The sequence below is a fragment of the Myotis davidii genome, unplaced genomic scaffold (genome assembly GCF_000327345.1).
Source record: "Myotis davidii unplaced genomic scaffold, ASM32734v1 scaffold64, whole genome shotgun sequence".
Lineage (NCBI taxonomy): Eukaryota > Metazoa > Chordata > Mammalia > Chiroptera > Vespertilionidae > Myotis > Myotis davidii.
The window spans coordinates 3,451,593-3,475,624 of NW_006296226.1; the positions used below are offsets into that span (position 1 = coordinate 3,451,593).

Consider the following 24,032-nt stretch of genomic DNA (forward strand, 5'->3'; position numbering starts at 1 on the left):
GGGGGTCAACGCCTGAGGGGTCCCCCAGTGTGTGAGGGGGCAGGCTGGGCTGAGGGACACCCCCCCACACACACCCAGTGCACGAATTTCGTGCACCGGGCCCCTAGTGTAGGTAATAGGAGTAATTTAGCTCCAGTGATGATCATTTCCAGCCAGAACAGATCAAACTAGAAAAAGAGTGTAATGAGCCCCACAGAATCATAAGCCCCACCTGGATTTATGTTGCTTTATGTCCCTCCCTCTGTCCCAGGGCTCAGAGGCAAAACCCTGCACACTGTCACCGTGACTGTCTCTCTCTAAACCCTGGGTTTCCTCGTCTAATTACCCCCAATAGAAGTGTCGTCACAAGGAATAGAGCAGGAGAGGCTGGGACTTACAAATCAAGACAGACTGTGGTCAAATAAGGAAGAACTTGCCTGCCACTTCATCTGATTCAACTCGGTAACAAACCCAGAAGGAATTCTTGGTAAAATGTCAAGCAGGGAGACTTCGAGCCTGGGGAAGGATTACATGACCTCATGCTGGGATAATAAACCCTCGAGTGAACTATACCTGTAACAAAACACTCACTCAATCATCAGCCGTCGGTGATGGTGCCGCGACTGCAAACAGCGGGGAAGGGCTGATAAAAAACGCCAGTCCTGAGCGTCATCTTTGGAAACAAAAGGAGGAAAGGAACGCTCCTTCAAGCTTTCTTCCACCCAGGCAACAAAGCCCAGGCAGCTAGGCAGTATCAACAGAAACAAACGGGACCACAATGTTTCCATTTAATAGCACGGCGCTGTTCAAACTTCATAACAGAACACGGCACGGTGCGGATGGTTGTTCTTATTGTGGAGATACAGGCTAGCATGGGCTCTGGAACAGAGAGGGCCTGACGGGAACTCCAGCTCCTGCACTTACCTAGCGGTGTGACCTTGTGCAAGTTACCTAATGTCTGTGTCCCTAAGGTTTCACCTCTCAAAGAAGAAGATAACAAGTACATAATGGTACCTACACGCCACAGGGCTGCTATTACAAACCCTAATTTCTATGGTAGACCAGCACTGGGCAAAGGATTAATGCTACATAAGAGTTTGACGGCCCAGCCGGCGTGCCTCAGTGGTTGAGCGTCGATTTCTGAACCTGGAGGTCACGGTTTGATTCCTGGTCAGGGCACATGTGTGGGGGGTGCAGGAGGCAGCCCATCAATGATTCTCTCTCATCATTGATGTTTCTATCTCTCTCTCCCTCTCCCTTCCTCTCTGAAATGAGGTTATAAATAAATAAATAAATAAATAAATAAATAAATAAATAAATAAATAAAAAAGAGTTTGACACATACAAGTATTAAGATCCAGTGCTCACTCAAAAGTTGCTTACATACAACCTTATGCTTAGAAACTGATACAGGTATTGCCACCATAAATCTCAAAGGCGCCTATATTTTATGCTGACTCCCAGGAATTTGACTTGTTGACCAACAAATCCTCTTCCTGATCATGAGGACTGAACAACCCAGAGGTCACTTTAACATAGTGAATCAGAAACTGAATGTTCTCTACACAATTAATCCAACTATAATCATCCCCCAAATAAATGAAAGTAAGATAAACATATTATTTGCTGAGCATCCACGTGGCCAGTCGCTTTGCAAGCTGTTGTATTTTGATTGGAAGATAATGTGGAGAAAATGGGCACATCTTTGCAATCCCTGCCTATCATCACAAAGCTGACAAACTGGCAGGGGAGATGGATATTAAAAATAAAATGTGCACCAAAAACCCCATTGTCAATAAACTAATTTACAATAAAAAGAGCTTCAAGTAGACTAGAATTCTTGTTCCTACAAGACCAGCCCTTCTCTTCCATGCAGGCGTGACTACGCAGAATTCAGGCAGCAGAGTACATTGTGTGAATGGTTTCAGATGTCACCTTGACAAGTATCTGCATAGGATGTGAATTCCCTATCCTAAGCTTGCTAACCACCCGCCCGACTCATTCTCCCATTCTTACTGCTTTTCTCAAAAGGCTACAGTCCATTTATTTAATTTCTCTTTCCTATGTTACAGTCACATACACATAAAACTTCTTCTATTACATACCTACTGAAATAATGCTATTTCCCCAGAGGTTGTCATCTGCATTTGATATCTGTAGAGTCTACAAGCTTAAAGATCAGAGGGCAACATTACTTTTGTTATGTTTAAGTTTGGGGTTGGTGTGCCGGGGTGGAAGGGGCATGTAGGGCAGATATACACTGAAACTATTGCCTCAGAAACCCTCCCAATCATTCTCATTTAACCTACAAAGCAACCCAGTGAGACACAAAAGTTAATGTACATGAGTCTTGAAGCATACTGCATACCTGAGTTTGTTAGGCATTATACAAAGGTCAAAGTCAAAACAAGAACTTGGCAGGTTCATACTCCAAGTTCAATAGTCCTTTTCTGCTAGCGGCTCTATGAACTGTGAGCAGCAGCACTTGAGGAAAAGCGGCCCTCCTAAGATGTGTCTCATCTATCATGGAAAATATGCCCTCGTGGCACAGGTATGCTCAAGTTCTTAAGGTTTTTGGTGACAATTAACATATAGGGAAACCATTTTTATACTTCTACTAAGCTTTGTTGAAAGGAATAAGATAATCTCATATCTGAGGGGCTGGAGTCCCCAGTGGGAATATTATCTGTGTCCAGTTAGTTACAGATAGGACTTTAGTGTGTCAGCAACTCCCAGGTCTCATCCTTATCCTTAAGATCCACATGAGGGTCTCAATCAGCAAACTCAGCTAAGACCTCCACGATGCATTTGCCCTAATCAAAATAAATGGGACCAATGCCTCAACCAGAATGCTAGTTTACTCCGTGATGATGAGGACTCTCGCTCTTCCCAGGGACTAAATGAATGTAAGTCCTGGAGTTTCAGAGGAGCCCTGCAATCCCAGGTCACATTCATTCAACACGGCTTTAGAAATTGGCCCAAAGAGCATTAGAGGAACTTTCCACTGAATTTCCATGGGGAAAACTGAAATGCTAAAAGATATTTTTAAAAACGTGATCAAACACTATTCTGAATATAGTCTATGGAGAAAATGTGATCCAATAGGGTAATTAGTTAAATGAATTCTCACTGGGTGAACTTTTAAATGACGCACTCTGAGCTCCAAGAGAAATGTTCTGTGTGTATCCTTTTTGTGGGTAAATCTCCAGGGGTCAGAAGAGGACCTGGAGCTTAGATGTTCTTTAATTCCCTGAGTACTTAAATGAAGAAATAAAAATATTCCTCCTGGTCATTACCATGAATTCTTCACCCAGGAAAAACAATAGCTATTTAAAGGCAAAAGTTATTTGCGTATACGTAGAAGAATAAAAACTTGCTCCTCACCTTAAAATAAAAATAACTTCTACTACTACAAATAGAAAATTAATGGGGAAAACACTAAGTTTTCATAGAGATGAAGAATGCTATTGATTCAAATCCATTTTTGCAGTAAATCTATACAAAACCTTGATATGCTACCTAACATGTGTGTAGTGACAATTACAGAATGTGAAAGATAACTTATTTAAAAATAGATCCATAAACACAGCTATCTATGAAAGCATATTCATATTACATAATAAACACTTTCTATCCGAAAACACTTTCATAGAGACCACAAGGCAAAAATCCCACAACTGGGCTACAGGAAAATCTGCAAAGCTAGAATTTTCAACACTTGATAGCCAAACTCATCAATAACATCGTTCACATCATCATTTACACTAAGCCACTGAGATGTGCATTTCCCAAAGCTAATTCTGTCATTGTAGAAAGACTGGGATGCTGACTTCACCACAGAGATTTGATAAAAAGTACTTCATCCCCATATAAGTCCTACAGACCTACTGGTGAATATTCATAACATCGTTTACCACTATCCCAAACTAACGTAATTTATAGCAAGACATCGAGAATCCGTGGAGTGACAGTCAAGACAACACTTACCGAGCACAATGACCACAGTCTTCAGAAGACTCATCATGGTATCGCGATTCCGCCGGGGTCCAGAACTGTGGCGAGACATTCTCATAGTCCTCTGGCGAACGTAGCCAAAAATATGAGCGTAGAGGACCACCATGACGACAAAGGTCACCAAGTTGAAAATGGCCCAGAAGACTAAGTAGGAGTCACTGTAGAGGGGTGCCATGTTGGAACAATGTTCAATATCACAGATGCAATTCCAGCCCACACTGGGAATAGCGCCCATCACAATGGCCATGGTCCAGATGACCACAATCACCACCACCACCCTCCGGTTGCTCATCCGCGTGTGGAGCTGCATGCGGAAAACGGTAATGTGCCTCTCGATCGCAATGGCCAGCAGATTGGCCACCGAGGCCGTCAGGCTGGTGTCAATGAGGCCCTGACGGAGGAGCCACGTGCTGACAGTCAGTCTCCGGGTATTAGGTCCCGTGTTGAACATTAGGTAGAAGTAGGCCAACCCAGCAAAGAAGTCTGCAGCGGCCAGATTAGCCATTAAGTAATAAATAGGGAAATGGAAGCGGCGGTTGACGTAGATGGCCACCATGACCAGGAGGTTGGCCAACATGATGAAGATACAGACGGTGATCCCAAGTCCCATCACCAGCTTGCTGACTGTGTTCCATTCTGTGGCAAGATACTTCCCACTCCTGTTATAGAAGAAGGCGATGGACTCGTTGTAGAAGCACTGTGGTTCATTCATGGCTGTGAACTGAGAGAGAGAGGGAGAAAGATGAAAACCAAAGAAAAAAAGAAACCACGGGGTCCAAATAAAAAGACATATAGATAACACAAGATTTTGATGGTAAATGTCACCAAAAAAAAAAAAAAAAAGCAAAGAATTTGAAAATCTCCTTCTGCAAAATGTTCTATGATTATGTTGAAACCTCAAGGTTTCTCACTGTATTACTGTCCTCAAGAGTTTCAAGATTAAAGACAGTTGGAGTTAAATAAATGACAAGGTCTGTGCTCAGTGGTTGCACATCATTGATGTTTACTAGAAAAGCCACACGGCCCAGAAATCTTACTTAAAATACATGAGAAAGATGAGAATTCTGCAGAGCATTACAACTGGAATATTTATCATAGTAAAATCGACTTGGGCCTGTTATTTAGGGCATCTGTAAACATAGTTGGTTTATAGATAGGGTATCATTGCCCTATTATTCAGCATTTCTGTTCTCACATAGAATGTCCTGTCTGTGACAGACATTTTTAATACAAGTCCCCACAAGGACCAGCAGTCCTAACATTTCAAAGAGGTCACTATGGATCAAAGCTTCTTTGCCCAAAGCCAGCATTTGCTGTTCAACATTCCTGTGGGCAGCACTGTCTACCCCCACGACTCCTTGTCCCTAGAATAGCAATCGTTAACCAATCTATGATGTTTGAAGACCTTTTTCTTTTTGGAAGACATAAGAAATATGTCACCTAACGCAACATCTAAAGAGCAGCTGACCTTTTGATGCTGCTTTACAAACAGCAACGTATACTTAGATTGGATAAAGAATGTCTTCTAAAATGTGGAGCGGTAAATAATGTATAATGTGTTTTCTTATTTTTTAACATCATCAACTAGAATATATTTGCTTATTATTTATGCCTTACTTGAATCCAAGAAGGACTGAGGAACTTTATAATAGAACTAGAGGCCCAGTGCATGAAATTCATGCACGGGTAGGGTCCCTAGGCCTCAGGGACCTTTCAGTGCATTGGATGACACTCAACCAACTGAGCCATACCAGCAGGGTGAAAATATTTCTTGAAGACAGTTCACATCTACCTTTTTCCTTTTCTTTGGTATTGCACTTAATTAATTACTTAGCAAATGTCATCTCTATTTTTTAACCTCTATTTTTTAAATTTTTTTTTTTTTTTTTACTTTTGGGTGTAGTTGACATTCTAATACTGAGTTTCAGGTGTGCAGACTTATTTTAGACCAAATATTCTACTCAATATCCACAGTCTGTGCATAAATGTTTACAAACCCTGAAAGTTCCCAAACAGTATAAACGTTTATTAAATAGTTAGTCTTTTAATTCATCCATACATCAAGAGTCTCTTTCCTCATCTAGACTTGAAAAGCTTTTAGATCATGCTTCTACCATTACACATACCATGTTCTATAATTATTTATAGCTTAACACATTACAGATGGATCATGAGAATTCTCACTTTATATTACACAGTGTTTTACAAAGTATCATACTTTAAAAAGATATTAGCTTTGTAAGAACATGTAATAAATAACTTCAAAATGCAATGGGTATTTACATTAATTTTAAAGCGTGCCTTTAACATTTATGTAAAATGTTTTTTGTACTCGTTCAATACAAACTTATCTGGCCACTGGGTAAAGCTAGCAATAAAACTACTGGTCCGCAATGTGTTAACTTGTCTGTTTCTTGGAGATCATAGTCCAGGGGAGTAGTGAAGATCCTGTCCTGTACATATTGGTGTCTTACGTACCTTCCATAGAATCTCATTCCCTTGAGATCTGGGCATTTGGCTTATAGTGTTCCATTCCACCCAAGTCTTGCCATTACTCTGGGTAACTCATCTCATTTTTTTGCCTTTCAGTTTCTGACCTCATCTCTGATGACCTTCTATTTCATTACAACATAGCTGCCCACTCCCGTGGCCACACCCTGGACTTCGCAACCACTCAGAACTCCCTTTCGAAATAATTAATTTATACATCAAATGTGCACCGAAAACCCACCAAACATGAATCTAAGTAATTGCTCTTCATGTGGTTATTAACCAAAGCAAACACCAAAAATAATTTTTAAAGGTATAATTATAAAAAATAATAATTTAATAATAAATTACTATATCAATAAGAACTTGAAAATAAGGAACTCAGAAGTATGCAAGTAACTGTTAATATTCTTATTAATCAGGTAAGATTCAACACATACTATTTAAATTATAACAACAATTTTCAAAAAAAGTTTAAATATGATGATTCAAAAACCACCAAATGAGTAATTAATATACTAAAGTAGGACGACTACTTTTCATATTACAGAAGATAAAAAGAGTGAAAATAGGGGAAAAGGTAATGCATAGAATGGTAATTTTGTAAAATGTATATAGATCAGACTATAAATTATTTTATTTTCTTCTTTAGAAAAATAACTAATATTTATTGCAAGAAATTTAGGGAAAAACACATAGACAAAACTCTCAATAAATACTTTTTTTAACTTTATTATTCCAATATCCAAATCACTATAATTAGACATTTCTCTGTAATAAGTTACAGAAATGTGCCCTGCACAAGCAAAAAGATGTAAATAAAATGGGATTAACCCCACATTAAATTGTCCTCAAAGCTAAAAAGAGGACATTCATGCCCTTTTCACATCCACCGATTACATCTCAGGATCATGGGTCGTTGGCTGCTGTGCTGAACAGCTGTTCCAAATCTCAGAATGTGCCTCACTCTATCATGTGATCTCAAAAGAAGTCAAAACACATCTGCCAAGCCCAAACTCGAAGAGGCACATGTGGTATTCATCTTCACTGCGCACTTCATTTATTCATTCGCACGTTCACAAACATTTATGGAATGCCAGGTATGGGCATGCCATTGCACTACACCAGGCCTCCAAGGGGTGCCAACAGGACACACCTGAGTGCCTGCTGTGGAGCCACTCACAGCCCGGCCAGTGCGTTTTTTAATCTCCTGAGAGACAATTACATATTCATTAGCAGAGGGGAAAAGAGAACACTTGGCACAGCTCTCAGACGAGTAATTAAAACTATGTGACTTAGTAAGTACTTCGATAAGAATGTAAATATGTACTCTACTGCCATTCTAAAGGAGAGATTTTAATCTATGCTGGATAAAGGACCAGTAATAAGACATAAATCAAACCATCTCGGTCTCCCACTTCTGTTAAAGCAAACAATGGGTGGCTGAGGACTTCTTCCCGATCCAGTGCTCACCAGCTAATGTGTTCAGCCGGTCTCCTAGACGCTCTGAGTGCGGATTTTCTCATCTGTAAAGTAAGGTCTGAGTCGCCTCTAAGGCTTCTTTGATTCTAGCTCTTAAATGTAAAACAATCAAACCTTTGACCCATTTCCTCCCCTGAAAATAATTAGAAAAGAGATAGTACAGGATTAAATGCCATTAATGCTCTATTAACAAGAAATATAATCCCCACACTTTTTACGGCCTCAAATTAGAAACAATTCAAAAAATGGGATCATTTGCCACTAGACCTAGAAAATAGGCCACAAAACAATGCTGACTCAAATGAAAAATGTTTTAAAGCTAGAATCCTTAAACTAGCTGAAGAACATGCAACTACCAGATTTTTAAGTTTATCTGAAAAAAAGTACATAAGATGTTACTTCTTATAAAGTAACAATATATTTAATAGGATAGACAGGGTGAGGCAAAAGTAGGTTTACAGTTGTGAGCAGGCAAAACACGGTTAAAGCTGTTGTAATGATCATAATCTGTAGGTCTTTTTCCATGTGGACAACTGCAAACCAATGTTTGCCCCACCCTGTACACATAGCTAAAAAGAAACTATGGGAAATAAATTATAAATAAGTGAAAACCTTTTGAATTTTTTTACAACCTCTTGTAACAGGCTGACATAAAGTGGGCAACACCATACTTGTCAAATTTCCAAAGAGAGTGAATTTTGAGTTGGTCCTAAGAGGAAGAAATGGGAAAATTCACTAAAAATACAAAGACATGCCCAAGAAAAACATGTCTTCTAGATGCTCTGCTGAACTCAAAGGGATGCAAACCAAGGTGATAGGCTGCCCTGCAAGCAGATTGTCAGATTATGGGAAAAGGACATTAAATATTATTGGGAAAAGATGAGCCTGTGGTCTTGACTGAGGCAGTGAGTTAGAACTGAGATCCAATCATTAAACCAGGAGTCTTGAAGATCTCCATATCAGTAAAAGAATAGACCAGAAAATAATAATAATAATCTACCCACTTGCCCTGGGGAAAACAAGGGAGTCTGTCTATTTTAGCTTGGGCTTCTGGTTGGGATATAAATAACAGATTCCCTTCAGAAATCAGGATCCCAAGTCTGTAACTCACACACAGTTGGGCTTTGAAGTTAGTCTCTTTGTCAAGTGTGAGAACCCACAAAAGGAGAAATTAACACAGAGCTTGTGGTATCCCCATGCCCTCCCACGCCCTGTTCCAGGCACCAGCCAACTTAAACTCTTCCGAGGACCCGACCTCAATGCAGATATCGTGTACGAAAATCGGCACAACGGTCCGCAACAGGATTAGACCCAAGATTTAAGACAAAACTGGTTGAGTTTCTGTGTTCCCCCTTTTCCACTGCTACTGGTTCAAGAGCAACATTTTCTATTTCTATTCGTTAACGCTTACTTTTAATATTTTAACATGCATACTTGACTAAAGGTCATCCTTTGCCCTTGACAACCTTTCACTTTTACATATTACTGTGGTTCAGCATTTACTTCCATTTATTTTGACACTGACCTAAAATTACTTAATATTGCTGTTTTGATTTTATATTTTCAGAGTTTTATTTGATTATCTTTATATGATGCCAGAACAGCATGATACAAGAACAAGGAAAGTAAAAGTAAAATAAATTATCAGTAAATATGATTTAAGAGCATAAATGAAAAGTTCCTAAATAAATATATTTCATACTTATACTTTATACTTACATTATATATATAAGTTATATAATTATGTCATATTATGTTATGATATCATATAAATATCTATAATAATAAAAGTGTAACATGCTAATTAGACTGGACATCTTTCTGGACAAAGTCACTGTGGGCAGGGGGCGTGGCAGAGGTGGCAAGGCCCCCAGCCATGGCGGCAATGGGCGGGGGTCAGGGCCAAGAACTTTGCACGAATTTCGTGCATCGGGCCTCTCGTTATATATAAATATCATATATGTTATAATGACTAAATAGGGTTTATTCCAGAATGTAAAGGTGAATGCAAACATTTAAAAATCTGGTAATATTATTGACCACATGAACAAATTCAGGAAAGAAAAAAGGTAATTCATCTCAACAGACACAGAAATGTATTTGGTAAATTTTAATACCCTTTCATGATAATTTGGCAATCCATATATTACTTATATTTTCCCACATATGTATATCCATAAACACATGTGGAAAGATGATAAATATCAATTTATGGTCTGAGCTAAGAGGGAGGTTAATAAAATCAGGACATATAAGGGGCTCCAACATTATTCATTTGTTTTACTTATTAAAACCCAAAATTTTGAAGCAATTACATCAAAATGCTAAATTTTTACAAAGCTAGGTAATAGCTATACTATTGTATTATAGTACTCTCTCTACTTTTCTGTATGCTTGACATATATATATTACATATATATACTTATATATTATATATATATTTTTTTTTTACAAAAATCTAATTTAATCTGAGTTGCAGCAAATGGTTCTGTTGCCAATAAAAGATGGAGGGGGAGCAAGGAGAGGGGAAGAGAAGTGGCAAGCGCTATTACTAGACCTCACCAGGCCCAAAGAATGATTAGTGGCTCAAAACTAAAAGATGGGATGATGCTTCACTTAAATTTTCTATTTCTTAGGAGACAAATAAAGGGTATGGGAGATAACATTGTAGGTTTATAGTGGCTGAAAGCTTAGGCCTTAGAATCCATGAGACCTGGGTTCAAATTCTACTCACAGACTTTTTATTGTGATTGCATTAAAGCTATAGATGCATTTGCAGAGAACTTACTAGTCCATCAAATCAATACTCTTAAGATTCACAGACATGGTATCTATTTAAGTCTATTTTAATATCTATTAGTAAAGTTTTATAAATAATCTCAAAGAGTTCTTACACCTATTTTATTATTAGAGTTATTCTAAAGTAATTGATACTCTTAATGCACTTACATATAGACTTGGGGGATAATTTTCTCATCTAAGTTGTTTATTATTGACATATAATTGACAACATTATTAGTTAGTTTTAAGAGTGCACTTTTCTTAAAACTAGGATTGTACACCCATTTCTTTACATTTGTAAAGAAATATGTTGTATCCTACCAGCTATATTTATTGTACTCTTTTTTTCCTATAAACAGCTTGTCTATACTTTTTTTTCTATAACTAGCGTAGCGGAAAGCAATAGAATATACAACAAAAAATAGACATCATTTAATATTTAAGTATTTAAAGCAAATTATGTTTAATAATTTTAAGGGGAAAATCATGAAAAACATTCTCATAAGACCAAATGTGTATTCCTGATAGACAATTTCAGTTCGACATCCTGGTGTAACTAAGACTATAATCCACACAGATTCCCTGTTCTTGTCTCTCTTCTTTCTCCACTGTCACGGAGCCGAAGTCCCATCTGCAGGGTCAGAGTTGCCCGCTTTTCAGATCTAATCTTGAGTAAGACAGCAGGCTGATGGGCAGCTGAGCCGCTCTGCACTGACGCGTCTCACAGAGGGAGGCTCTCTACCCAACCATGACTGCTGAGTCCTAAATTCCCACGGGCCATCCCCATACAATACAGCATGCCAGAGGGAAGCCCTGGACACAGGCCATGCGCTGGGATTCTTCTGGAGTCCTCCCCTCCATTGTTTCTGCCAGGTTACTTCAGTGACCTCATCAACCACAACCAAGTTAATGCTAAACAGAGTTCTAGATAGGCAAAGCCCTGAGAGTTGACCCAGGCCTAAACCCGGATGAACGTCTCTTCCTTCCAGGCCTGAACTAAAGCTCTAAAACCTTCCTTAGCTGGCTGGTGGAGAGTCCTCTAAGTGCAGATATTTTGAAATCAGGCCACTACCTCGTTCACCAACAACCATACCTACCCCTCTTCCTGCAGGACTGACGTTCTTGCTCTCAAACATCGTCTGAGTCTTTGAAAGTTGCTTTATTGCCAGCCTCGTCTTTCAAGAACTAATCTGCTCTGTGGTCCTTGCTTAAACATCTTGTTTGATGCTGCAGAGCAGGTATCAACCGCTCTCCCTTCTCTCCCAGCCTGAGCCTGCTTAGGATAATCATTTATGAAATGGGGTAAAGTGGAACTTAAGGGCAGTTCTTTCTGTGATGTTGGGCAATTACCGAATGGCAGCATCATCACAGAGCAAATGAAGGTTGATTTCTGTAAATGACAGTCTTATTACAGCAAGGTACAGTTCTCAAAAGACATAAATCCCCTGGGCCCTATTATTATGATCTCCTCAGCTGGTTCAAAAAACAGCAGGGCGTTGTTCCACCTTAGTGTTTATTCACGGAGGAGCTACGACAGAAGTTCAAAGAAAACGAGCTGGAGAAGTTCGTCGCGGGGAAAGGAAAACAGGCAAACAGCACCATAATGGGCAGGAGGAGGGAGAAGGCCACATCTCTTTGAAGGATAAACAGGTAGCTCCATTAATCATTAAAGACTAGCCATTTAGAAAGGATGCATTGGAAAGAAAGAGAAACAAACGTGAAAGGTCTCATTTGTGGCTGACCCTAGGTATCCTGGTACAATTTTGTCCTAAGAATAGAGAACTCAAAATGTGCCCTCGGATTCTGAGATATGATCACCTCTCAGACTCTATCTGAATTTATAAACACAGAGGAGGGCATAGATGAATTTAGATTGCAATATGAGAACAAATTTAACTTCTAATGGAAACATGGTTCAAGATGGAGTAAGTTAGAAATGTCAGTGTTTATCTCCACTTGCATTTATTCCTGGCAATACATTGGAGTTTTCTGTAGAGTGTTTATCTAACTTGGCTACCACACTATGTCTTTATTGTGTGGCACTGGAAACAGACTTCCTACACCTTAGTCTAAAAGAGAGCACTATCAAGGTAGTCATGAGCCCTAGCTGGTTTGGCTCAGTGGCTAGAGCGTCAGCCTGAAGACTGACGGGTCCTGGGTTTGATTCCAGTCAGGGGCACATGCCCAGGTTGTGGGTTCAATCTCCAGTAAGGGATGTACAAGGAGGGAGCCAATCAATGATTTTCTCTCATCATTGATGTTTCTATCTCTCTCTCCCTCTCCCTTCCACTCTGAAATCAATAAAAATATATATTTTTTAAAAATCAGATATTCATGATCCCTTACTTTAGAACAGCGGTTCTCAACCTGTGGGTCGCGACCCCTTTGCGCGTCGAACGACCCTTTCACAAGGGGTCGCCTAAGACCATTGGAAAACACATATATAATTACATACAGTCTTTGTGATTAATCACTATGCTTTAATTATGTTCAATTTGTAACAATGAAATTGGGGGTCACCACAACATGAGGAACCATATTAAAGGCTCGCAGCATTAGGAAGGTTGAGAACCACTGCTTTAGAGTCAATTTGGCAATTGCAACCATTCCCTTACTTTGGGGCCTTCAGTATCTCTCTCTCTCTCCCTCTCTCTCTCTCTCTCTCTCTCTTTTTTATTCTCCAGTGGTGAAATATTCTGGTTAATATTTCAATCTATGTCCACACTTAGAGATTAAAGGGGGAAACACTATTTAAACCTTAACAAAAATCACTGAACAGTGTTAAGCAGAAGAGTAAACTAATATAATCAGCATTTTTAAAGAATGATAGAACACACCAACTACCAAAACACTCCTTAGAAAAACAATTGGGGAAATCTGAATATGAGTGAGTACAAAATGATATTAGAGTTTTTAATAATGGTATTGTAATGGTTATGTAAGTAAATGATTTTTTTAGAGATGCACAGTGATTATAAAGGTTGAGATAAAATGACACAATATTAAGGATTTGCTTTAAAATATTTCATCTCCACCAAATGGAAAAAGCAAATTAAACATGGCAAATGTTAATCAGTACTGAATCTAGGTGATAGCTATATTGAACTTCATTATATTATTATTTTTATCTTTGTGAATGCTTGAAAATTGCCATAATACAAAGTTCCTTAAAAAAAAAAAAGGTCTTTCAATCTCAAAAAACACAATCCATTTAATATGGAATTCAACTACTTTAATCCACAAGTACCCACTCTCTCATATCAGAATTAAAATCCCTAAAACATAGATTTTGTAAATATGATGAATTTTGTTAGGATAACCTATTTATTAATAATGATGTTCAAAAACACCTATTTTTCAACAGATAACAAGGAGAGGCCTACTTGTATTATATCAGAGCGCTGGGTAAATACTAGAAGAGCAAATCTGCTGTTTAAGACATTGAAAATCTATTCAAATTCATGTCTTTAATGAAAGCTACAGGAAATCTGGCAGGAACTTGGAGAAATCAACATGTCTTTGTTTCCTTGGATTAAAACCAAGATAGCCACTTAATCAATGACAGACAGAATGAAATAACCTTGAAGAAGAAAAAAATTACTGATAGAAGAGAATCCTTCCTTACTGGAATCCCAGGTTTGAGATCTGAATACCTTTGAAGTTTTCAAACAACTCTTCTGGTCTCGAATACCAGTCCTGGATTTGAGAGAGGCCAACCCACTCATTCATATAGTGAACTATTGACCCTTCCTTTCAAAAGGAAAATGAAACTTTTAATCCATATTCTACCCACAGTCACCAGACGAACCACAATTAAGGTCGTTCTAAACAGAGTTCTAGAAACAGAATAGTCATTAAGAGCGGCAAGTTTTTGGGTGCCCTGTCCCCCCTCCATCCCCCACCATATCCACAGGGTAGGAACACATTCATTTAACTGAATGAGCAGGTTCCTGTCTGCAAACACATCCCTGGAGCTTCCTCTGGGTAGGGAAGCTCTTTATCAGCGTCTGGACTAGGAGACCTATAAATCAGCTACAAGCACAGCTTCCCTGCTGCTGCTAGTCCGGTTTCGCCTCACTATTCATCCTGCTTCGGAAGACCAAGGTGCTCTCTGAGCAAGAGAAAACAGAAATCCATCTCAGTCTAGGCAGCAGCAAAGCAGGGAAGGCAAACTTGTCCCACTTCAAAGCACAAGGCATATCTTTCACTAACTAAATAGCCATCCCAGCAGGAGTGACAATGAAAGCTTTCTTCCCTGTTATTGTTTGAAACAATGGCAGGCTATTTGTTCATATTAATTAGTTTATATCTAGTATTAGGCAGCCTTGATTAGAAAAATGCTCTTTGTTACCAAATGAATAGAGTAGCAAACAAAACCGAAAGCTTCTTTTTTTTTCTTCTTGCATTGTTGTGTTTGCCTTAGCAAAGAATTTTTGAAAAGAATCGTCAGGCCTTTCACACTTCAATGTGGGCTTATCTTTACACAGGTCCTTGAATTCACTCTAAAAGAATGCAAGTTGATGTGCCAGACAATACCAGGCTAAGCTGATTGAGTGAACTGCTTGTTGCGCCTTGCCTAAGGAGATGCTGTATTTAAATTACTTTTACCTTCTTTGAACTTCGGGGGAAACTTGATCATAGGAGAGAAGGCAGCAATACAAGCTTGGGGACAAAGACAAATCAGCCTGGGACTAAAAGTTGACTGCACGAATTACGTGTGAAGAGTTGCCATGTAATCAGGAGGCCCATCGTGGACCAGAGGATCCTGGGAAAGAGGTGACCCAGTGGTCAGCATCTCTCTGCCTGGGACCTAATACCCCAGTTTATAGCTGACTCCTTCTAAGGGGGCTTGAGTTCTCCCAAACGTCAGAGGCTACTACTGTTCCCAACATACGGTAAGACTAGAGCTCACCATCCTGGTTGAGATTAATTAATGAACTTGTTCAACCAAATTGTCAAAAGTCAGGATTTGAACTCAGGTCTAAGACTTAAAAGCTACACAGGCTTCTTCAAGATGAATGTTAAATTCCTTCCTGTCAAATTCCTGCAAAATCTTCTCCAACCTTGTAACTTAACCCACCTTCCTCCTCTACAACCAGAAACACGCTGATACATACGTCACAATGGGCCCTTAGCAGGGCGGGACCGTGTTTGCCAATTTCCATGATGTAAATACTCCGCCCTGGCTGATTCCAAGCGTGAACTCAAAGGGCTCACTAAATTCCTGAAAACGTAACCAGGTCTTGTGAGCTGGCAGAGCTGGCTCCACCGTGTCCCTTACAACCTCATGCTCCAACATACTGCAACTATCCTGAACTGGCGTGCAAATGCTGTGCTCTCTCACCCTGGGGCACTTGACATTCAGCCATGCCATTTCCTCTTCCTTAGCAGAATAAATCATATTCATAAGCTCCCTGCCTGGGGGATCTTCCTTCAAGAAACCTTCCCTGATCCTCCAAACGCTTTCCTGGGTTCTCCGCTTTATTCCTGGGGCACCCAGATCTCCTGTGTCAGAGCATCTGTGACACAGCATTGTAACTGACTGTTTCCTTACCTATTTCCCACTACATGTCTGAACTCCAGCTGGCCAAAAGCATTATTTGTTCTTGCTTCCCCAGGCCCGCCACAGTGCTTGTTAAATAATAATCCTGACATGCATGGAGCAATATGTACCAGATACTGTTCTAAGTTTTACACATCTTTTAAACAACTGTATAAAGTTGGCTTTATTAATATTATGCTCGTTTTTCAGATGAGGAAATGGAGGCACTTAGAGCGAGTAACTCCTACAGCCGGGATCTGAGCCCAACTAGTATGGCTGGAGAGCCTGTGCATCCTTCTAGACTAGCATTTCTTCACTTTTCCCCCGTTGGTGACTCTCAAAGAGAATGTTTTAATTAAATTTAAATTCTCCCTAGTGAGAGAAATTAAATAGAAAAGAATATGATTTCCTCAGGTAGGGCTAAGCTTTAGGGGGATTTTCCATCACCCAAGATCTAATCTTTGCCTTGTTGGGGCAATATCATTTCCTTTGACAATGTACGTTCTAGACATTCTGTTATGCATTTACATTAATGTACCATATGTTTATCCTTAAAAACATATGGTCTTATTTTACAGCTGTGTGTGTGTGTGTGTGTGTGTGTGTGTGTGTTTACAGTTTTAATTATATTTTCCTGTAAGCATTATTCTGCATCTTCCTTTCTTTTCCTTCCATCAGATATCTTGAGGGGATACCACTGTATTAAGATACATAGGGATAGGCAAAGGTAGGTTTACAGTTGTTTGTATGAAAAATAATACAATAATTAATAAATAGTAATAAAGAATAAACTCTGTGTTTCGTGTCCTCACAATTGTAAAACTACTTTTCCCACCCTGTATATTTGTCATTTTTAACTGCTGCTTGGTATTTAAATCATTATCAGCATGCCTACATTTATTAAGCCCTTCCACTATCATATAGTCAGAAAATTGTTTATTTCTTGGCCTTCAACTAAGTCTTCAATGAATCTCTTTATGCACATCTCCTGGGGCTCACATGTGTTTTCTAATGTAGAAACAATGCTTAGAATAGGGTATGTGCAAAGGCATATAATTTTAATAGATATCATCAAATTACCTCTAGAGTGACTATACCAAATTACTTCCCACAGAGAATTTACAAGAGTACACGTTTCCCCAAGTGTTTCTATTAAATATGGCCTCTTTCTACCTTGGGTGGTATTAAAAATTTTAATTAAATGAGTCATTTAAAAATGCTCATATTACTCACCAACTGATAGTAGCTTGTGTAAGAGGGAAGGGGTGCAGATAAGACGATGCTGTCAGAAATGCTGACACGTGACATAAGCAAGACTGGGATGCTGAAATGCCTTGTCGGGGAACCTGTCCTGGGGCCTAACACCACAAAAGGCTAAGAATAGCCACTGCGTGGGAACAGCTGCAGTGCACTTTGAAATGGTGAACTCAGGTAACAGGAACTAAATCGTTTTACCTATTGACCCAGTCTCTCGGGTACCAAAAACACTGCTGAGGGGAATGGTAACCAAACACCCAAAGTGAAATGAAGTGTTGCAAAGACAACGATCCATTTACCAGAAAAAGAAATACATCTAACAGGAATAACACTATGCGTCCTGGGAAGTAATACTAACACTTTAAAATGTTAAAGAACGGCAAGGACTTTATCCATAAAATTCCAAGGTGTTTTAAAGGATTTTAAAAAAGAAAGCATAATAAATACAAATGCCCCTTGCTCCCGCTCCTTCTTCCTTTCCCTCCCTGTCACATACAAACACCCCTCCTTGAAATACTTACAAAACGTAGTAGCTTGTGAAATAGTACAGAAAAAAAGTGGGGAATAACTTTCTGTATCATCAAGAGTCAAATTTCAACCGAGACGGCTCTTTCTCAAGGTGTACCTTTTTCTTTAACCTTGTCATGAATGAGATGGGAAGGAGGAGGAGAAGAAGGAAGAACAGACAAGAAACTACATATGTTGAGCACCTACTATGTGCTTTGAACATGGTCTGTCATTTAATCCATATAACCATCCTGTGAACTATGATTACAGAAGAAATTAAGCTGAGCGAGGTTAGCATGACTCAGGCTCCTTATCCAGCAATTGGTATGTGAATTCAGGCCTAATGACTCCAAAGTCTCTTTCCCCATTGAGCCACTCTTCCGGCTGAAACTGAAAGAGTCCAGTTAAAACCTGACTAGATCAGATTGTGAGGTAATCTGAACAAAAACAATGTTCCTGCCTTACTGCTGTTCTTAATACATATATTACTGTATATATTTTATTGATTGCAGAGAGGAAGGGAAAGGGAGCGAGGGAAATAGAAACATCAGTGATGAGAGAGAATCACTGATTGGCTGCCTCCTGCATGCCCCACACTGGGGATCAAGCCCGCAACCTTGGCATATGCCCTGACCGAGAATCAAACTGTGACCTCCTGGTTCATAGGTGGATACTCAACCACGGAGCCACGCTGGCAGGACTTACTGTCCTTCATTAGACAGAAAAAATAATTTATATTATTGTTGTTCAGAAGTTTCTAGGACTGCATTTTCTTTTCGAAGTAACTAAAATAGGTCAAGGCAAAATGATAGTAATAATTACAGGAGTAGGACAATGACACAGCATTCAGAAAACTGGTTATAAGATTACATCTGTTCTGAGACATTTCATTAAACGCTAAACAAGCCCAGAGAGGAAAAGAAGCAGGGTTCAGAATTCACTTCTGACTGTCTTGATTTGGAATTGGATGTCTATAATAATAGCCAAACTTCCTAAGCACTGAAAACCAAGGCCCCTACAAACAGAGACCAGCTCACTAAAATCACTTGCTCACTTGAACTAAACAGCACCTGGCCATAAAAGCACTATTATCCAAATACCCACCAAATGATTATTAGGACACACATGATCCCCATAGTCAAACACACTTTCTGAAACCCAAGTTAAATATTCAACGAAAGGATGATTCGCTCAAACCTGCGCTGGTCTGAATCACATACCTGGGGCTGTGAAAGGAGAGGGGTGGCCGTGGAGGCAGTAGCCATGGCGGCTCTGTAGTTGTGGGCAGTGACCAGGCCCCAGCACCACGGCGCCGGACACAGGAGTCAAATTCTCGTGGTTGCTGATCAGATCGCAGTCATGCTAGGAGAAGCTGTGGACCTGGAAAAGAACAGGAAAGCCCAGTTAGCCCACAAGGAATATCACATGGGAGTGAAGTACCATTTGCCGGAGGAAGCAAAAATCCCTCAGACTAAATGCCAACTACCAGCTTAATGGAAAGAGGAATCCAGGAGAGAGCATCTAACGTCTCAACTCCCAAGACTTTTATTCCACTCATTCAAATCCTGTCAAGTTGATGTACTAGAATTTTCATAGGTTTGAATCCAACTCTGCAGGCTCCCTAGATGTTTTGGGATGTAAGTGTCAAGTTGTGAAGACGGGAGAATGGGCCAGCGTGAGAAGCCATCCTGTCTTTAACCAATAAAGAAATTGAGTGGCCTACAACCTAGAGCTGAGAGTTTACATTCAAAGGGCAAAGAGAATAACACCATCAAGTGTCCTAGAGATCAACCCCTACCCATTAGCAGATTAAAAACATTGGGGGCTGGAGAAGAGAAGGGACTAAGTCATACATTTCACTGATGGCAGAACTAGCACTGGACCAACAACCATTCCCAGTCCAGTGGGAAACAGAAGAAGGTGAACGGTTCCATGTTTACATTCCCCCAGGGAATGATTAAAGAAAGGGAAGGCAGGTTCAAGAGCCAGCCACAGTCAGGTACTCAGGTGGGTGGCGAGGGCTTAGGAACTCAGACCTCCCCATGTGTGAGGAGAAGTGCATTTTTTAAATCCTTTGACATCCTCAAAGAGGGGATGCTAGATAAGCACCAAGTATAACTAAATCTTTCATTGTTAATATGTTTATAAAGAAAAATCAACAAGATGTTAAACTCCCTGCAGGAAGGCATAGCCCAAATTCTGTCGAAAGATTAAGGCCATTGTTTCCATGTTGCAATTTAACCCAGAAGGGAAAATATTTCATTTAAAAAATTTTTTTAAATTCTATTTTAAGAAAATTTTTCATTTTTAGGTTGTTTGCATACCACCTAACAATATCCTTTTTATTTTGTTTTGTTGTTTTTTGTTAATCCTCACCTGAGGATATTTTTCCATTGATATTTAGAAAGTGGAAGGGAGGGGTAGAGACAGAGAGAGAAACATAGATGTGAGAAGACACATCTATTCGTTGCCTCTCACATGCACCCCAACCAGGGCTGGGTATTGAGCCTGCAACGGAGGCACATGCCCTTAACTGGAATCAAACCCAGGACCCTTTGGTCTGCAGGCTGATGGTCTCCACTGAGCTAAACCAACTAGGACACACCTACCAATATTCTTTTATTCAAAATGTATTTTTTGAGCATTTGCAGTGAATTTAGCGTATAATGAATAAAAGTACACAGCCCCTGACTTCAGGAATCTTTTGCTTGTAAATACACTTTCTAGTTCCATCAGCATGCATATACCTGAACTCTGGTAAACTATTAGAAAATGATACTTTTAATAATACTGAAGTAACGAAGCAGGATCACAAGACCTGGGCAAGTAGGAACAGTAAAGTTGGACACTTACTCCAAGTCGTTTGGCCTCAAGTCCCCTGGCACTTACTCTGCATTAGCTGGATGCTGAGCAAGTCACAGAACCTCAGACATTCTCCTAAGAAATAACCTAGGTTTGGCAGCAACCTCTACCAACTTTAAATTTTGATTTGTATCCTGTCTTTGTGTATTATCCTTCACACTGTAGTTTCAGTCGCTTTAGGTTTTCTCTTTTTTCTTAAAATTTATTTTATTGATTTTTTACAGAGAGGAAGGGAGAGGGATAGAGAGTTAGAAACATTGATGAAAGAGAAACATTGATCAGCTGCCTCCTGCACACTCCCCACTGGGGATGTGCCTGCAACCAAGGTACATGCCCTTGACCGGAATCAAACCCGGGACCCTTGAGTCCACAGGCCGATGCTCTATCCACTGAGCCAAACCAGTTAGGGCGGTTTTCTCTTTTTTTTAAATATACTTTTATTGATTTCAGAGACAAAGGGAGAGGTGGAGAGATAGCAACATCAATGATGAGAGAGAATCACTGATCGGCTGCCTCCTGCATGCCTCACACTGAGGATCGAGCCCGCAACCCAGACATGTGCCCCGGCCGGGAATCCAACCGTGACCTCCTGGTTCATAGGCTGATGCTCAACCACTGAGCCACGCTGGCCGGGCCGCTTAGGTTTTTATTGTTTAGAACTGTAGCAGTAAAGCTGTCAAGATGTTTGGTATAACATTCAACACAAAAGTCCACAGGTGCCCTGAGACAACACTGATCTTCTCCTAGGCTACAGTCTGGGGGTTGAGGTCAGACCTATGTTTTATCACACTGTGAGTTTAAGAGCACAGCCCGGGAGAAAGGTACATAGATATTGGAGTGCCTTTCCTCTGAGAAACTTACAGGACCCCATGGTATGCTATTTTGTACCGAACTTATTGCTAGCATCACTTTGTCCCCACCCCTACTCCTTTATTTTTTCTTTTTCCTTCTCGTGTATTTGTAATTCATGTTGCCTTGCTCTATCATATGTAGGGTACACAGGTGAATATATAAATAGCGTGACAACCAAAAACCAAAACAAGCAGGAAGGGGAGATTCCATTCTTAAGGACTCACACTGTGCACTCAACCCAATATCATTTCTGCCAAGCTGTCACTAGGCTATATAATCTTAATATATTTTCAATACAGGGTAGGGCAAGAATAGGGTTACAGTTGTTCATATGGAAAATAACATAATAATTAATAAATAATAATACAAGAATAAACTGAGTTTCTCGTACTCACAACTGTAACCCTACTTATGCCTCACCCTGTATTCAGAGTACATAGAGTTGCCCAAACGGTGAGCACCTAGCCTGCAGTATAGAAAGGGATATAGAAATTGATGGGCACATACGCCACATGGCATCATTGCTGACAACCAAATGGGGAGAGGTGGGAGCGCGGGGGTTACTGACACCCGACTAGAGGCTGAGCACTAGAAGGATGAGGTCACAGACAGCGTGAGGCAGACCGTGTTAACACACGTCACAAATGGGGAACCGGAGGCTCTGAGAGGTTGTGCAACGTCCCCAGAGTCACAACAGCCAGGAAATGAGGAGCTGAGACCTGACCCCGGACCCACTCCAGGGCCCACGCACTTTCCACAGACTAACCCTGCAAGGGAGCAGAAATGACGAGGACTTGCTTGAAATCTTTTTAAGCACCGTTTCAGGTAGTCCTGGAGAAAGCAGGGTGGAAGTCAGATGTCCTGCAGATCTTCACTGTTTTCCCCAAACCCTGAAACTCACACTGCTCTCATCTACACACAGTTTTCATGATTTTGATTTATGTTACGTGTCCTTGAAATAGTTAGTAGATAACAGATCATTCGTTTCATATCTTCAAAGAGAAAATAAGAAAGGAGATTAACTGCCTTCCTCTGAAGCATTTAAGACGTATCTGGTTTTGAGGCTTTCGCTGCACCTTGTAAAAAGGTGATAAGAGCCCTTTATAAAATGATGTGTTGTTTTTAACTCTGAAAATACAAGAGCTAAGCAATACTACCTCCGAGGGTATAATCAGCTCTCTCTTGGAAGTGGTCTTAAAATCACATTTATGAAACCTATTTACTTCCCAACTTATTTACAAAACTGAATATATCCTGGGGAAACTAGACACAATGACAAAAAAGACAACACCCTAAGTAAGACTGCTGTTTGGTCTCTAGCTAAGGAAGCTGGTTAACTTTGACATTCTAGGCCCTGCTTTCCCAGAGCCCCAGACTGTCAACTGCAGAGTTGCACAGAATTTTTAAAGAAATACACCCCTCTTGAACTCTTCCAAGTACCTGGACGCTTGTCCTGAAGCTCTTCCCATCTGTCATCAACCTAACTCCCCATTTCCTTAGCTTGAGCTCCAAGGCTGTGCTCAAGCAGGAAACCATAAAGCAGTGTGGGCGGGCCCCACTCGCCCCGGCTACCCTTGGCTCATTCCTGTTGCCCATTCTCTTCTCTCATTGCCTCCATCTTTTCTCATGTATACCACTCTTCGCGAAACCACAAAACTACCTCTAATGCCCTCCGCTTGCAAAAGATGAGCTTTATCCCTTACTGATTTACTTACCCATTCTTTCATTCCCCCATTGTCATTGGATATGAATTACCTCAATACCCTTCCCTACCATTCAAAATGGATATATAAAATACAACTTACAAATAGGAAAGCTACAGAGGCTCATTCCTCTGTGCCAGATTACTAAAGAAATAAGAATAGGGAATATCCTTAATCAGCCTTAGAAGCCAAAGATGAGTCCCTACTATTGCTTAAACTTCCAGGAACACAGGGATAGGCAAAAGTAGGTTTCTAGTGATTTATGTGAAAAAAATTATAATACAAAAATAAATAGTAATACAAGAATAAACTCTGTTTCGTGTATTCACAACTGTACACCTACTGTTGCAAACCCCCGATAATAGAAAAAAAATCAACATGGGAGGTTGACAGAAGGACTTAGGCGCAACACCACCTTCATGTGAAGCTCAGAACAGAAAATCAGCAAATGAGACCCCAATAGGTTCATACTGATACTCCTAGTTCTGCGGGCTGCGGGCTGCAGGGAACAAAGCCAGGGAGAGGTGGCATCCATTTAAAATCCACTGGCTCCTTAAAAGGGT

At 40.1% G+C, this 24,032-nt stretch overlaps 1 protein-coding gene across 2 annotated transcripts in view; it reads right to left on the reverse strand.

The window, feature by feature from the left end:
• Positions 1–24,032, reverse strand: part of LPAR1 (lysophosphatidic acid receptor 1) — a 195,259-nt gene that overhangs the window by 50,103 nt on the left and 121,124 nt on the right. For both annotated transcript variants that reach the window (XM_015568774.1, XM_006771179.2), the window contains exons 2-3: positions 19,273–19,432; positions 3,967–4,714 (exon numbers count right to left, since the gene is read on the reverse strand). In XM_015568774.1, coding sequence (XP_015424260.1) covers positions 3,967–4,714; positions 19,273–19,317 — 793 coding nt within the window. In that variant the 5' untranslated portion in view covers positions 19,318–19,432. The remainder of the gene's footprint in view (positions 1–3,966; positions 4,715–19,272; positions 19,433–24,032) is intronic.